The sequence below is a fragment of the Lissotriton vulgaris genome, chromosome 3_2 (genome assembly GCF_964263255.1).
Source record: "Lissotriton vulgaris chromosome 3_2, aLisVul1.2, whole genome shotgun sequence".
Classification (NCBI taxonomy): Eukaryota; Metazoa; Chordata; class Amphibia; order Caudata; family Salamandridae; genus Lissotriton; species Lissotriton vulgaris.
The window spans coordinates 288,039,187-288,055,304 of NC_141690.1; the positions used below are offsets into that span (position 1 = coordinate 288,039,187).

The 16,118-nt window shown below is 47.8% G+C and overlaps 1 protein-coding gene across 6 annotated transcripts in view; it reads right to left on the reverse strand.

Annotated features, from left to right (window-relative positions):
- LOC147725710 (uncharacterized) overlaps positions 1-15,830 on the reverse strand; it is a 137,787-nt gene extending 121,957 nt beyond the window's left edge. For 3 of the 6 annotated variants that reach the window (XM_086964397.1, XM_086964395.1, XM_086964393.1), the window contains exon 1: positions 15,683-15,812. In XM_086964397.1, the coding sequence (XP_086820523.1) occupies positions 15,683-15,706 (24 nt within the window). In that variant the 5' untranslated portion in view covers positions 15,707-15,812. Of the gene's footprint in view, positions 1-15,682 lie in introns of all 6 variants that reach the window. The other 3 variants (XR_015309802.1, XM_086964396.1, XM_086964394.1) reach the window with 2 other exon arrangements.
- Positions 15,831-16,118: the final 288 nt, after the last annotated feature.

The window sequence follows — 16,118 nt, forward strand, 5'->3', positions numbered from 1 at the left end:
CGTGCCAGTTATCCCTGAACAACCCATAGTGCTGTGATATCAGACCGTGCCACTCCACGCACCTTGCAAATGTCAAATAATAATAATAGTAAAAAAAACTCCATCCGGAGAACTGGTATCCTGTCAGTCTCATTCACCTGTTCTCCGATTCAAAATGGCAAGTTTTTTTTTTAGGCTGGTAAGATGCACATACCCCATCCCTGCTCCCTTCTATGCGCTTGGCCACCTCCCTTGTGGACTTGGACTCTCCTAAGAACGATCTTGCTTCGTTCTTAGATTCTGACCGACACAAAGCTGCCTGGAACCACTGCCTGTGTGGAACCACTGCTGCTGTATTTTACATGTAAGTGGTGTCTCAGCCAGCATGGGTAATCAAACACTCTGCACTCTTTCTCTTATTAATCTAACTTTGACGGGTTCCAAAAATACACTGATCCATTCATCATCTTTGACAGGTGCCTGGTAAGGCCACATTTAATATAATGGCCCTGAGAGCTCAACATTTCAGGCTCATTTTACTGTAGTTAAAAGGCGGGTACTCCTTAGCAGTGTAGCTCTTGTCTTGATTTTCGGGTGAAATTTCCTTAATCGGAAATTCAGGAATGTGTTCTTTGATTTAGGAGTGGAAGGGGTTTTCTATTTTCTTCCATTCGCAGTGTTGGCAGTGTTGAACATTACTCACCTGTGATGAGCCTGGAAGAGGTAGTGACCTCACAGACGAGTGCTTTCAGGCCTGTTGTGTTTCACACACTGACTTTTAGAAAGCGAATCAAACTTTTCTTTTGATTTTTAGGTTACTCCTAATGCTGTAGTCATTGTGTCTCTACATAGGTTTGATAATGACATCCTCTCAGCCGAGTAAAAAGATACAGGAAGATATTGAGAGCAATAAATTGAAATACAATATGTACATATAGAGCTACAATTAAAAGGCGGAATCTTGATTCTTATTCAAGGACACTTTTCACTAGGTAAGACCTGGCAAAGTGTGTCCATGTAATATAGCCCTGAGTGTCGAAGGCAAATGCTGAAATGTAAAAATAACAATTTCAGCAATAACTCTAAAACCCTCAGGGCAGTCTCCTAATGGAAGGGTAACACCATAACCGGAAATTATCACACTCCATGCTTTCGGGATTTTCAGGTAAAATATTGCTGCATCAGGAGTGCCTTAAAAACTTAAGTGTGAGGGCTGTGACAGCTGTGAGGGCTGTGACAGCTGTGAGGGATGTGAGAACTGTGTGGGCTGTGAGAGCTGTGTAGGCTGTGAGAGCTGTGTAGGCTGTGAGAGCTGTGTGGGCTGTGAGAGCTGTGTGGGCTGTGAGAGCTGTGTGGGCTGTGAGAGCTGTGTGGGCTGTGAGAGCTGTGTGGGCTGTGAGAGCTGTGTGGGCTGTGAGAGCTGTGTGGGCTGTGAGAGCTGTGTGGGCTGTGAGTTGTGTGGGCTGTGAGTTGTGTGGGCTGTGAGTTGTGTGGGCTGTGAGAGTTGTGTGGGCTGTGAGAGTTGTGTGGGCTGTGAGAGTTGTGTGGGCTGTGAGAGTTGTGTGGGCTGTGAGAGTTGTGTGGGCTGTGAGAGTTGTGTGGGCTGTGAGAGTTGTGTGGGCTGTGAGAGTTGTGTGGGCTGTGAGAGTTGTGTGGGCTGTGTGGGCTATGTGCGCTGTGAGAGCTGTGTGGGCTGTGAGGGCTGTGTGGGCTGAGAGAGCTGTTGGCAATGTAAATAACAATGCCATTTATTTATAAGTTAAAAAAAAAAAAGAAATGTCATGAGCAATGCCAATAACTCTAACTTTTCCAAAGGCGAAACCATTGCATTGTAAATGCTTGTTTCATTGGTAAATAGGAGATGTGAGACAATATTAGAGTTCACTAGAAGGATTTGTATATTTTCTCCTCATTTATCTTTAATGCAAGCCACAGTCCTCTTCTGACTCAGTTTGGACACAATCTTTCATAGTATTTCATGGGTTAACCACAGAGTCAACATCTTTTTCCATGATCATTATTGCAAAGAAATAGACATGTGTATACTGTGCCTGCGTGCAGATATCTGCCTTCGTGCTCTCGCGCCTATGTCGTCACTGCCCACCGTGCCACTGAAACCAGAGATCTTTGTGAGGTCACTGCATTCCGGAGGTGTTTGGCGGTGATTTACAGAGAGCAGGCGGGGGAGCTCCTGTTTCGCTGCCGGTCGTTGCTTCCTCTTATTATTTCATTATGCATAATTGGCAATCTGAGAAATAGACGGAAGCCTTCGTGTGAACCAGCGGCCTGCCTGAGAGCAATTTGGAGGAGGTTGTGCGCCCCTGGGTGGGAAGCGGCGTGGGTACTGGCTGGCGCCCTTTGATTAAAGACAAAGGCCCGACCGGCTGTGGGGCAGGTGAGCGCGCACCGAAAAGACTAGAAGGCAGGCTGCAGCCGGCAATACTGTGAGTAGAAAGGCTCCTGCTTAAGAGATACTGGGCCACAACTATCATGCATGTTACCGGTCGCAAACGGCCAATTCGCAGAATTGCGCCGTTTGCGACAGGTAAAATGCTTTTTGGTATGTATGAATTCCTATTTGCTATATGGTTACATGTTACCGACTCGCAATATGGAATTTCGAATACACAACAATTCCGTATTAGGAACGGGCGTGTTCAGGATGTCCCACCATAATACCGAATCGCAGTGTAAGATTTCATTTCATTTAAGACCACGGCCTGCTGTTAAAAAATGACAACAAACGTTTCTATGGTTCCACCGATACAGCTTTCTATATAACTTGTGTTCACCACAAAAGCTCCGTGGGCCAATGCCTACCTGCTTTGCACACCCTTACAATAATGAGGCCTTCTGTCTCACTCTCTCCTGCCCCTTCCCTGTATTGGCCTCTCCGCTCTTCCTCTGTTTCCGGCTCTCACTCTCCTGCCCCTTCACTGTCTTGGCCTCTATTTCTGTTTCACTCTCTCCTGCCCCTTCACTGTCTTGGCCTCTCCACTCTTCCTCAGTTTCCGCCTCACTCTCTCCTGCCCCTTCACTGTCTTGGCCTCTCCTCTCTTCCTCAGTTTCCGCCTCACTCTCTCCTGCCCCTTCACTGTCTTGGCCTCTCCACTCTTCCTCTATTTATGTCTCACTCTCTCCTGCCCCTTCACTGTCTTGCTTCTGGTTATTGTATTTGCACAAATCTAATATCTTGGTCTATTCCTTTTCAATAATCAGGCATTTTTAGTTTTTTAGGTGTTTATTTTTTTGATGGGTTTATTTATAGGCTCTTTCTATCTACTTGTCGCCCTCACTCTATCTATCGCCCTCACTCTATCTATCTATCGCCCTCACTCTATCTATCTATCGCCCTCACTCTATCGCCCTCACTCTATCGCCCTCACTCTATCGCCCTCACTCTATCGCCCTCACTCTATCGCCCTCACTCTATCGCCCTCACTCTATCGCCCTCACTCTATCGCCCTCACTCTATCGCCCTCACTCTATCGCCCTCACTCTATCGCACTCACTCTATCGCACTCACTCTATCGCACTCACTATCGCACTCACTCTATCGCACTCACTCTATCGCACTCACTCTATCGCACTCACTCTATCGCACTCACTCTATCGCACTCACTCTATCGCACTCACTCTATCGCACTCACTCTATCGCACTCACTCTATCGCACTCACTCTATCGCACTCACTCTATCGCACTCACTCTATCGCACTCACTCTATCGCACTCACTCAGCACCACCACAGCATCAATCTGTGAAACCATTCAACAACAACTGGTTCAAATATGTTGTTATCTCAATGTCTCAAACTTTATTACAAATGTCACAAAAAGATGTTAATATTTCACTTCTGTTCTTGGATTTTCGTCACAATAAAATACACTTAACACAACCTTCACAAAAGTTATTTACAAAAGTTTAAGCTATTGCTATTATAAATTACAATAACTTTTATTTAAGTATTAATTATTTTAAAAAATTAAAAGCCATTGTTATTTGTAATAGCAATACTTCTAAGTCATGTAAATACAACACATATTGCATTTCAAATGCTATAGGTGTCACATTTGCGAAAGTTATAACTATTGGCATTGTAAATGGCAAAGCTATTAATTTAGCTATTTTCAAAACCAACACAGAAATAAAAAAAATGGCATTTACAATACCAATAGCTCAAAATTTCCTAAAGCGAGACATATTGCATTGCAAATGCTTGTCTTGATTAATTTTTCCATTTTCTAGGATTTTGTACTCCATTCACGTCATCACCTGTACAACTTGCATGGGAAGACATACCTTGACGATTCTTCTCTCTACATCATGCATTTGATATACTTTATAAATTTGTTTTAATAGTCTGAGCTTGTAATTTTTCTCAGCATCCCTTCAGCAACATACCATGAACACGCAAAATATATTCTATCTCTTAAAATTATGACTAAATCACAGTCCATGCTCACTTAAAAAGCAGCAATATAATCTGTTCCACTTGAAAAAAAATAGTACGTTTGCATGCATCCATCCTATACGCATGTATGTAGTATTTCTGTAGCGCAAACCTAGCTAAGAAGAATCAGAGCTCCGTACATGGTCAAAGACAAGCATGATGTCAGTGGGTGATAGAGGTAGTTAGTTTGTGGACCGTTATTGCATTGTAATGTAGTGTTCTTTAAATAAAAGTGAGCCCTCACCTCTTTCCTAATTTGGACTGGCTACAAAAGGCTTGCTGCAATGTTTTTTTTAGGTCTCAACTATTATATCCCGCAGGGATAAATAGAAAAGAGTATAGTAGGCAAACCAAGCTCTGAAACCATCGCGGATTGCGTTCAGTTCATGTGGTGCGCTCGTGCGGAACTCGAGTCCACATCAAACCCATCAGCCTCCCTCCCACAGGCATCTGAAGCTTCCCCAGCGTGCGCTCGGCCTCAGGCATTCACCCCAGCGCGCGCTCAGCCTCACTTCTCCTCCCCCCTAATTACATTCCTGCTGTTTCACTTTCACGGCCGTGAGGCCATGCTCTCACTTCAAAGGAATGCGCACCCCACCCCTGCAATGCCGAGAGCATTTCCCGGCCGCTTTTAATTTCATTTCCCCAAGCCGCATCTTGTTCCTCGCACACTCAATGGTGAACGTGCATGTTGCGTCTCTCTAGCCCCATCCTGATTTCCGCGTCATAAAGTAAGTGGCTTTAACTTGTTTTTTTTTATTTTGGATCCATTTCACTCCAGTCTCTTGCCCCTCGTTCACTATCCCTCCTACATTTCCCCATTCCACCCCATCTCTGCCCTCCCCGTCCAATCCTCTTTCACACCCACCTGATTTTCTTCTCCTAAGCCCTGCCCATGTTTCTTTCGCCCCTCTCTCTCCTCCTCCCTACCTCGCCACCCAGTTACTCCCCCGCCCCTCTTCCTTTCTATCGGCATTTCCCTCAATAGCTTTTTAGTGGCAGGCTGTTGTATCTTATGCCTCTCTTAATTTGCCAATCCGCCAGGCTCTGGTTTTGGTTCGTGGTTTCTAAACGTTTAAAATGCGTTTGCTTTACCAGCAGCAGCTTTTGTCGCAAGTTCACTCATGCTACTGCTCTTGCCAAAACTACTAACAATAACATTATGGTTCACAATACCTCGCCACCCCGTTACTCCCACGCCCCTCTTTCTTTCTTTCTATCGGCATTTCTCCCCAATTGCTTTTTAGTGGCAGGCTGTTGCATCTTATGCTGTTTTTACTTTAAATCGCCTGGCTCCGGTTTTGGTTCGTGGTTTCTAAACGTTTAAAATGCTTTTGTTTTACCAGCAGCAGCTTTTGTCGCAAGTTCACTCATGCTACTGCTCTTGTTTTAGAATTGAAGATGTTGGGTTTACTTTTTGTGAGATTCATGAAGTGGTGGTAAATGTAAGAACTTTTGGCCAGGCTATATGACTGTTGACTTGTATGGCAAAGAAGTGATCTTTGGATAAGACTTCTAGGTTGTCACATATTTCCAGGATGCTTCTAGAGGAGGCAAAAGACTTATTCTCCAACGAGACTTTGAAGTCCTAAGTTACTAGGAGGAGGTTGTGGTGAAGGGCAGGCATCTGAAGCTTCCCCTAGCGTGCACTCGGCCTCAGGCATTCAAGCGTGAAGCTTCCCCAGCGCGCGCTCTGCCTCACTTCTCCTCCCCCCTAATTCACCCCTGCTGTTGCTTCCCGGCCGCTTTTAATTTCATTATTCCCTTGTTTTTGGCACCACACAAATCTCAATATTCAATGACCTGGTGATTATTATTGTTTGTTCTCGTTACAACCGAACTATATTTACATTTTGCCATTAGGTATATAAAACCACAAACATCTTAAAAACTTAAAGGCAAGCAGGACTAGTGTTGTATAGACTAACGTTCTAGCAGTTTATTTTAAGGCCCATATGTCAACTCATACATAAAGTGTATATCGTGTTGTGTGACTAATGGCATTCTGGGACCCCCTCCGTTATATGACTCCCTAATGTGGTCTGATCTGTCGGAGGCTCCCTCTGTTGGCTGAAATGACACTTCACCACCACAGCACCACTCCGCACCACCACCACAGCATCACTCAGCACCACCACACAGCACCACCCAGCACCACTCAGCACCACCACATTATCACTCAGCAATCAATCAATCATACAAGTTTGTATAGCGCGCTACTCACCCGCTAGGGTCTCAAGGCGCTGGGAGGGGTGGTGGTGGGGGGGGGGTCGCTACTGCTCGAAAAGCCAGGTCTTGAGTTGTTTCCTGAAGGAGAGGTGGTCCCGGGTCAGCCGTGGGTGGGTGGGGAGGGAGTTCCATGTCTTGGCCGCCAGGTAGGAGAAGGATCCTCCTCCGGCAGTGGTTTTGCGAATTCGTGGGACGGAGGCGAGGGAGAGGCTGGCGGATCGGTGTGTAGAATGTGAGGCGGCTGTTGAGGTATTTGGGGCCCATGTCGTGGAGAGCCTCATTGTGCGTGGGTGAGGAGTCTGAACGTGATCCTCTTGCTGACGTAGAGCCAGTGCAGGTCTTTCAGATGGGCAGAGATGTGGCTGTGACAGGGGATGTCCAGGATGAGTCGTGCCGAAGCGTTCTGTATGCGCTGGAGTCTTTTCTGGAGTTTGGCTGTGGTTCCAGCATAGAGGGTGTTCCAGTAGTCCAGACGGTTGGTGACGAGGGCCTGGGTGACCGTCTTCCTGGTTTCGGGGGGGATCCACCGGAAGATCTTTCGGAGCATGCGCAGGGTGTTGAAACAGGATGACGAGACGGCGCTGACTTGCTTGGTCATCGTGAGGGAGGAGTCCAGGATGAAGCCCAGGTTGTGTCCATGGTCCGTTGGCTTGGGGCGGTGCCCAGGGCTGGGGGCCACCAGGAGTCGTCCCAGGCAGAGGGGGATGGGCCCAGTATGAAGACTTCTGTCTTGTCTGAGTTCAGTTTTAGACGGCTGAGCTTCATCATTTCGCGACGTCTTTCAATCCTTCCTGGAGGCTGGCTCTGGCGTGGAGGGGTGAGGGAGAGGATCAGCTGGGTGTCGTCAGCGTAGGAGATGATGTTGAGGTTGTGTTGGCGTGCGATGGTTGGGAGGGGGCTCATGTAGACGTTGAAGAGGGTGGGCCTGAGCGAGGAACCTTGCGGAACGCCGCAGATGACTTCGATGGCCGCGGATCGGAACGGGGGAGGCGGACTCTCTGGGTTCTTCCGGCGAGGAACCAGATCCACTTCAAGGCCGTTCCTTGGATTCCGGTGTTACTGAGGCGCTGTATCAGGGTGCAGTGGCATACGGTGTCGAAGGCTGATGAGAGGTCCATGAGGATGAGAGCAGCTGTTTCCCCGTTGTCGAGCAGGGACCTGATGTCGTCGGTAGCTGCGATGAGGGCGGTCTCGGTGCTGTGGTTTGCTCAGAAACCGGACTGCGAGGGGGGTGGGGTCGATGGATCCGTTTGTCTCGCGGAAGGCGGAGAGTTGTTTGTTGACGGTCTTCGATGACTTTGGCAGGAAAAGGGAGGAGCAAGATGGGGCGGAAGTTCTTGAGGACCGTGGGGTCCGCAGTGGGTTTCTTCAGGAGGGCGCTGAGCTCGGCATGTTTCCAGCTTTTCGGGAAGGTGGCGGATGCGAAGGAGCTGTTAATGATATCCCGGAGTTGGGGTGCGACGATGGAGTCGGCTTTGTTAAAGATGTGGTGTGGGCATTGGTCGGTTGGGGAGCCGGAGTGGATGGTGTTCATCGTGTGGGTGGTGTCTTCGGTGCTGACCGAGGTCCAGGTGCAGAGGGTCGTGGTGGGGGGTGCTGGTTCGGTGGTTGGGGGCATGGTCTGTGCGCCGAAGCTGTTGTGTATGTCGGCGATCTTGCGGCGAAAGAATGAGGCTAGTGAGTCGCAGAGGTCTTGCGAGGGTGTGATGTTGTGTTGCAGGCGCTGGGGTTGGAGAGCTTTTTAACGACGCTGAAGAGTTCTTTGCTGTTGTGGGTGTTGTTGTCCAGTCGTTCTTTGAATGTTGTCCTTTTGGTGGTGCGGATCAGCTGGTGGTGTTTGCGGGTGGCGTTCTTGAGGGCAGTCATGTTTTCTGTTGTCTGGTCGAGGCGCCAGGCTTTCTCGAGGGTGCAGCAAGTTTTCTTGGAGTTTTTGAGGTCGTTGGTGAACCACAAGGCTTTCTTGCTGTCGGGTCTGCTGGGAGGGTTCTTCAGTGGTGCGAGGTCATCGGCGCAGTTGGTGAGCCACCGTGTGAGGTTGCGGGCTGCTTCGTTGGGGTCCGTCATGTTGGTGGGAGGGTTCTGGCTGAGGGAGGTTTTGAGCTGGTTGGAGGTGATCTTGCTTCAGCTTCTGCAGGGAACCTGTTGTGGGTGGTGGTGGGTCGTGGTTCTCCTGAAGTTGAAGTAGACGCAGCTGTGATCTGTCCAGTGTAGTCCGGTGAAGTGGCTGAAGGAGATGTGCTTGCTGGAGGAGAAGATGGGGTCGATCGCGTGGCCGGCTTGTGGGTGGATGTGTTCACCAGTTGCTTGAGTCCGAGGGCGGCGAGGTTGTCCAGCAGGGTGGCGGTGTTGCTGTCATTGTTGTTCTCCGGATGGAAGTTGAGGTCCCCTAGGAGGATGTAGTCTGAGGAGGTTAGAGCGTGCGGGCTGACGAAGTCTGCGATGGCTTCGCTGAATTGTGTGCGTGGTCCCGGGGGTCTGTAAATGAGAGTGCCTCTGAGGGTGGTCTTGGGATCGGTGTGCATCTGGAAGTGAAGGTGCTCGGCGGTGGTGAGGGTGTCGTCGGAGTCGGTCGTGTTTCGGATGGTGTTTCTGTGGACGATGGCAAAGCCTTCTCCGGTTTGGTTGACGCGGTCCCTCCGGGTGATCTTGTAGCCATCCGGGATGGCTATGGCGATGTCGGGGGCTGAGGAGACGTTCATCCAGGTTTCTGTGAGGAAGGCGACGTCTGGTGATGTTGTGTCGAGGAGGTTCCAGAGTTCGACGGCGTGCCTGTGGATGGAGCGGGTGTTGAGAAGGATGGATTTGAGGTGATTGTTGCTGGTGCTAGGCTTGACGGGTGCCGGGCAGATGAATTTGCAGGTTTGGCAGGTGAAGGGTCTGTGGGAGCGTGTCGGGGTGGCTCTGTAGCAGGCGGGGTTCCGGCCGGCGTTGAGAGCGGGAGGGTGGCGCGTCGTATGTCCGTCGGGTGAGCTGGCATCGTCGAGGGCCAGGGGTCCTGGCGCTGGGCGCGGTCCAGGCGCAGACGGGCTTGCCTTTGGTGCTCCTTCGGGAAGCCAGCGGTGCCCCCACTGCGTGCGTCCACTTCGCGGCCTCCATATGAGGGTAGAGGGAGGGCGGAGCAGCTGGGAGGTGGGAGCGGGGTGGCCAATGGGAGTGAAGGGGGCGGTGCCGCGGGGCACAGCGGAGAGAACGAAGAGGGTATGGAGGGAGGGGGAAAACAGAAAGAAAAGAGGGGCACAGTGGGGAAAAGGAACTGGTGGAGGCAAAAAGGGGTTAAGGGCACAACAGAAGCAATCTAGGCACAAAGGGAAGGAGAAAAAAAACGAGGCAAAAACGGGAAGGAAATCGAGCAGGGGCAGTCAGCCCAGAACCTAGGCAACACAGCAACAGCCGGGACGCAGGCAAAGGCAGCGGATCCGGTCACACAGAGAGCTGCGTGGCGGTGAGGGGAGCGACCTGCCTGGTGACAGGGTCAGAGGTCAGCAGGGTAAGCACCACTCAGCACCACCACAGCACCACTCAGCACCATGGCATCACCCAGCGCCACCACAGCATCACCCAGCGCCACCACAGCATCACTCAGCGCCTCCACAGCATCACCCAGCGCCACCACAGCATCACTCAGCGCCTCCACAGCATCACTCAGCGCCTCCACAGCATCACTCAGCGCCTCCACAGCATCACTCAGCGCCTCCACAGCATCACTCAGGGCCTCCACAGCATCACTCAGGGCCTCCACAGCATCACTCAGCGCCTCCACAGCATCACTCAGGGCCTCCACAGCATCACTCAGGGCCTCCACAGCATCACTCACGGCCTCCACAGCATCACTCACGGCCTCCACAGCATCACTCACGGCCTCCACAGCATCACTCAGGGCCACCACAACATCACTATGCGCTACCACAGCATCACTGAATGCCACAGCAACACTCGTCGCCACCACAACATCACTCCACGCCATCACAGCATCAATCTGTGCAACCATTCAACAACAACTGGTTCAAATATGTTCTCTCAATGTTTCAAGCTTTATTACAAATGTAACAAAAATATGTTAATACTTCACTTCTCTTCTTGGATTTTCGTCACAATAAAATACACTGAACATAATCTTCACAAAAGTTATTTACAAAAGTTTAAGATAATTCCCATTATAAATTACAATCACTTTTATTTAAGTATTAATTACTTTAAAAAATTAAAAGCCATTGTTATTTGTAATATCAATACATTCAAGTCACGTAAATACAAAACATGTTGCATTACAAATGTTAGAGGTGTCACATTTGCGAAAGTTATAACGATTGGCATTGTAAATGACAAAGCTATTAATTTTGCTATTTTCAAAACTAACACATACATATAAAAATTGTCATTTACAAGACCAATAGCTCAAACTTTCCTAATGCGAGACCTATTGCATTGCAAATGCTTGTTTTTGTGGCGCTGCCTTTCAGGCTATAAGTGCAATGTGCTGTGTACTGCCACTACGAGCCAGAAAAGTAGGATGGATTCGCTGAAAAGTGAACAGTGAGCGCCGACTGGGTTCGTTGTATAGCCCCCGTAACGAAAGCAAACACTAAATACCATCATTTTCCTACTACTTTAGACACCTGTCCACTACTTACGGGACCATCCATGAGTACAGCCTCACATCTGTCGTCACCAGCTGATCTCTTAACGGATGTAAGTTGTCCTTAAAACCGTGGCACTTCCGTGTCGCACATCACCCAAGCCTGTGGCTGAACATAGTCTGGGATTGGTCGTTGCTATCGTGTAAAATGCCTTAGTGTTGGAGGCATTGGGGAACCCAACCAATACCAGTGCACCATATATCATCGTTATAGTGGTGATTGGCCGAGGAGTCCGCACGTGCCGCTGTTCACCCCGCCTCTTAAAGTTGGCATGGTCCGCCCTTGTTTAAATTGCTGCTTTCTGGCCGTGGCTGGGTGTTTGAATTGTATACGCTTTTCGTAATCTGTGCGGCTCAGGCGGCGTGCTGCACTGCTTACGAAAAAGTTACAATATTGAAAAATTGGAGTTTGCGAGCCACGCCTTGCTTTTCTCTGGCAAGGCTCGCAAAACTATTTTTCAATATTCTGTATTTTAGGTGCTTGGGCCGCTCTCTGGCCAGCTCTCAAGATGGCGGGGACGGGACAGCGCAAGTCTGATGTCAGCACCTGGCTTGCTTTCATGGTCTGTGTTGAGTTCTGCAGAGGCTCCGTAAACCTGGCACCTCTATTGCTCCCTCCTCCCTGCTGCCCCTGCCACTCGCCTGTTTTTCCCCCATCACATATTTTTTTTTCGTAGCACAAGAGCTGCAATTTCCTGTCCGACTGCACCTTGCTGAAAAAATGCACTTTGTCGCACTTCTCATATTGTCTTTTTGCAGATGTTGAAAGCATTGACAAAGCCAATGGGTTTGTATTTGCAAAACTCATTAGCTTTGCCAATGTTTGTCTCCTGAATCTGATGCAGCCTGGGACTTCCTGAGAGCTGTGGAAAAGAGATGCCACCTTGAAAGGTAAGTTTTGTTTAGGAACCGCAGTTTTTTTCTGAGTTCGTTTGAAACGCTCCTATTACATACTCTTTCTCATGCATTTATTTTGAAACAAGAATGGTCACGCTTTGGCATTTACAATGCTTTTGGGCTGCGTCCTGACTTCTTTAACCCTACTCTCATCTGTTCCATTAATCCCTTCTAGGTTCACGGCTATTGTTGTCTAATTGTGGCGCCCATAGTTGTCATTGCTGTGTTTATGTGGAGGATCACGCTATGTTCCTATGCGATATGCCTCACTAAATAAAGGGTTAACAAAAATGTTATGTGGGTGCCACCACTTACTTTGTATCCCACCTGCCAATGTAAACTTAACTATTTACTGATGTTTATTCGTGTTTGGAATCTGCCAATTTACTCTAAGCAGCTTATCACAGCATGCATACTTGATAAATACATTCTGACATGTACCATCTAATAAATGCAGACCGGAAGCAGCAATATATTTGTTTTTACTTGCAACTTGCCTTAATTTGTGATTTTTATGGATTGAGAAAATCAGAACAGATGAATTTGACAGACCTCCCCAGCAGATCCATGCTTAATATATTTATTCATGCCACTGTCGATACAACAAATAGAAGACCTTGAAAATAATAAAATCGCAAAAGGGAACGGAGCTCTCGTAGGCCCATTGCAGTAGCATAACAAATCATCAAACTTAAATATTTACTCTTTATTATTCTCCAGTCCTTTCCACAAATTATTATCATATGTCGTGATCACATGGAGCTGTTCAATTTCCATTGTAAGGTCCACTGCCTTGTTCTTACAGTCTTCATTTGAGCTGTGTCTCTCTCTCCACTCCCAGTGGTCAACACTTTATTCAAGCGTGCTTTTGCATATTGTTCAGAGACATTAACCCTAAATTTCTCACAGCTCATGACGGAGCATTCTAGAAACCTACTTCGAAAATAAGCTCCTCTCATTTTCAGCTAAAAATAGCCAAAGTACAGTTTTTATGGACCTTTATCGACTAATCATCTGAAATCAACTTCCTGCATTGACAACCCAAAAACAAACAATGGGTCAATTTAACCATCTGGAGATATAGCTGCACTGAAAATGCTTGTTTTCCCATTAGACTAACAATATTTCCAGAATATGAGGTGAGCTACTTTCCAACCACAATATTTCGGAAAAAGCTTAGGCAAGTAGCATTCACTAAGTTCTGTGTTCAATTAGACTGTGTCAGCTGGGACTGCATGAAGACTCGGGGCTCTCTTTGTGCCAAGAGGGAATATAAATATTCAGATCCCCGCCTTCTAGGTGTTCAAGTTTGCTTCAGTCAATTTTAGTCTTTAAAGCTCAAAAATATTTTGTCAAACAGCATTTTCTGTGATGCTCTCTTAATAGCTGCTATTTTGTAAACAGTTTTGAGTTTGTTGTTAAGTATTGTATTGCACCATTTATATAGCGCTTACTATTCCTGTGTGAGGCACTAAAGTGCTTGCCTACCTGCGTCATCTGACAAGAAGTAACTCTGAGACAGGTTAGAGTGCAGGTACAGGGGCCCTTTTATCTTGTTTGCAGTTATCTTGTTGTATTCTTCCCTGTTTTGTTAACGAAGTTGGAGGCGACTTAACAATGCATCAAGGACAACACCTTTGGTGCTGCTTTTTTGCCTTATTGCCCCACAAGTGTGTTCAATGAATGAATGCAATTAATTGTCAACGCATGTTCACCCGAAACCCTTGTTGTGCTACAACTATGCCAGAATGCTACGAAGTGATGTAACTGAACAGACATGTTTTAAGGGGCTTTCTAAAGGCAGTATCATTAACTGTGGAGCAGAGTCCCAAAGGATAAGTGGTTCAAAATTCAAGGGTTAAGACAGGAAAAAAAAGCTTTCCATTCAACACATGCCTGACTTTAATGGATAACAGTTAACAAAGATACGTAAGGAGCAGCCTAGGGTTGGTAGTAGATCTCAATAAAGACAGACATTATACAAAGTCCAAATTTAGTATTTCCAACAGTTGGACTGTTTAAGGGCAGATTTAGATTTTACCCACGGCTACTCTGCTATTTTCTTAGTACACTGTAAGCCTATAGATTGCATTAAGCCCTAAAGCTACTTCCGAACAAGACCTAGAATGTCTCCTACAGAAGTGCCCCCAAACGACCCTGCTCACTAAATTGAGCCTTGCTTAACTTACTTCCTTGAGTCAAAGAAGTTCATTCCACCCTCAAAGTGACATTGCTGGTCCTTCCATGCCATCTTTCAGTAGTCTTCCTACCTTTGGGCCATCACCATCATCACACCCGGCAAAAGCTCAGTACTTTCCAGTTATGCATGCCACCTTTGTTGTACTATGAGCACTGCATCAGGCACCAAAGAAATCCCCTTGGACACAGAACAAATGTGTTGACTGACTGTGTCTTTCGAGTTGTGATATAGGATATGTCCCAAGAACTCTTTAGTATGAGTCATTGTCCAGTTTTTCTTCCGCCGAGGGTCATACACTTGCCTCATCCAGTTTTGTTTTACAATCAGTGCAGCAATCCATAGTTTGCTTTTTGCACCGTAGTGAAAGAAGTACTCTTTTTGGCAGAAACTATCATTGCTCAGTTGTTATACATTGCTTATTCAAGCTAAGCTATTACTGTCAGATGCTGTTTTTTAGGCTGAGTCTGGGCAGCTCATGCGCTGCTCTGCAAGACATGCTGTAATGAGGTAGAGACTTTAAGCTCTGCCCACTCCCCACCCATATTTTTCATTGCCTGGGTCATTGTCTACTGAAAACTGTGCCTGTTCATTGGTCAATAGGCTTAGTCGTCCCTTCTTAGTACCTCCCACAAGGACACCTCCCTGTTACGTGTGTTGTTACTCAGTAGGCTTTAATTACAGCCTTGGAACACTATTTTCTCAAATAGCGTGTCCTGCCTGCTGTTGAAGGCAGGACACGCTCTCTCCTAACGCGTAATTTATTTTAAAAATCTTTATAACACAGGCGCTAAACGCATTTCCAACGCTAATGGCATTGTAAATCACAATGATTTTATTTATCTGTATTAAAAAACAACACATAAATAAAAGGTATTGTCATTTACAATGCCAATAGCTCAAACTGTCTTAAATGCGAGACCTATTGCATTGCACATGCTTGTTCAGAGGAGCCGCTGGAACCTCCTGTGGACTGCCAGGAAGCTCATGATGAACTTGACAGCTGTGTTCAAAACAGCTGGAGAGAGATCCTGGAAACTTTCGATGGAGGCACTACACAAACGAGGTGAAGAGGCAGGAACAGGAAAGGCACCAGAGATACTGCAGAAGGGAGGCGGGGGGGGGGGGGGGGGAGATGGGGGGGTGATGATGGGGGGGTTGACAAAAGGGGGGGGGTGGACAGGCGGGGGAAGGGTGACATGGGGAGGGGGATAACACGGGGGGGGGGAGGGAGGTGACACCGGGGAGGGGGATAACACGGGGGGAGGGGCATGACAAGGGGGGGGTCCTCACCTGGGCGGGGGCCGGCTGCGTCATGTCCGGGCAGTGTCAGCAGGAGGTCACCGGGGGATGCACGCGCCTCCACCGGCTCCAGCTGTTTGAAAACCAACGGCAGAGCCGCGAGGCCCCGCCCACCGCGCCGGGCGTGGACAGAGACGACGGACTGCGTCACTCCAGCCAAGGACAGAAAGGGCAGACTATGACACAATAACAATGAACAGAGAGGACGGACTACGGCACGGCAGTGGCGAGGACAGACGGATGACTGTTGCAGGTCTAGTTGTTATCCTTTCCTCCCCTCCCTCCTCCCTCTCCATTGGTTAATGTCATGACGTACATCGGAATGTTCAGTAATATTTATATGACAGGCAGCCCCCTGAGCCAGTCGGCTTCATTTTTTATTTATTTATTTATTTATTTATTTATGCAATTTTATATAGCGCGGACT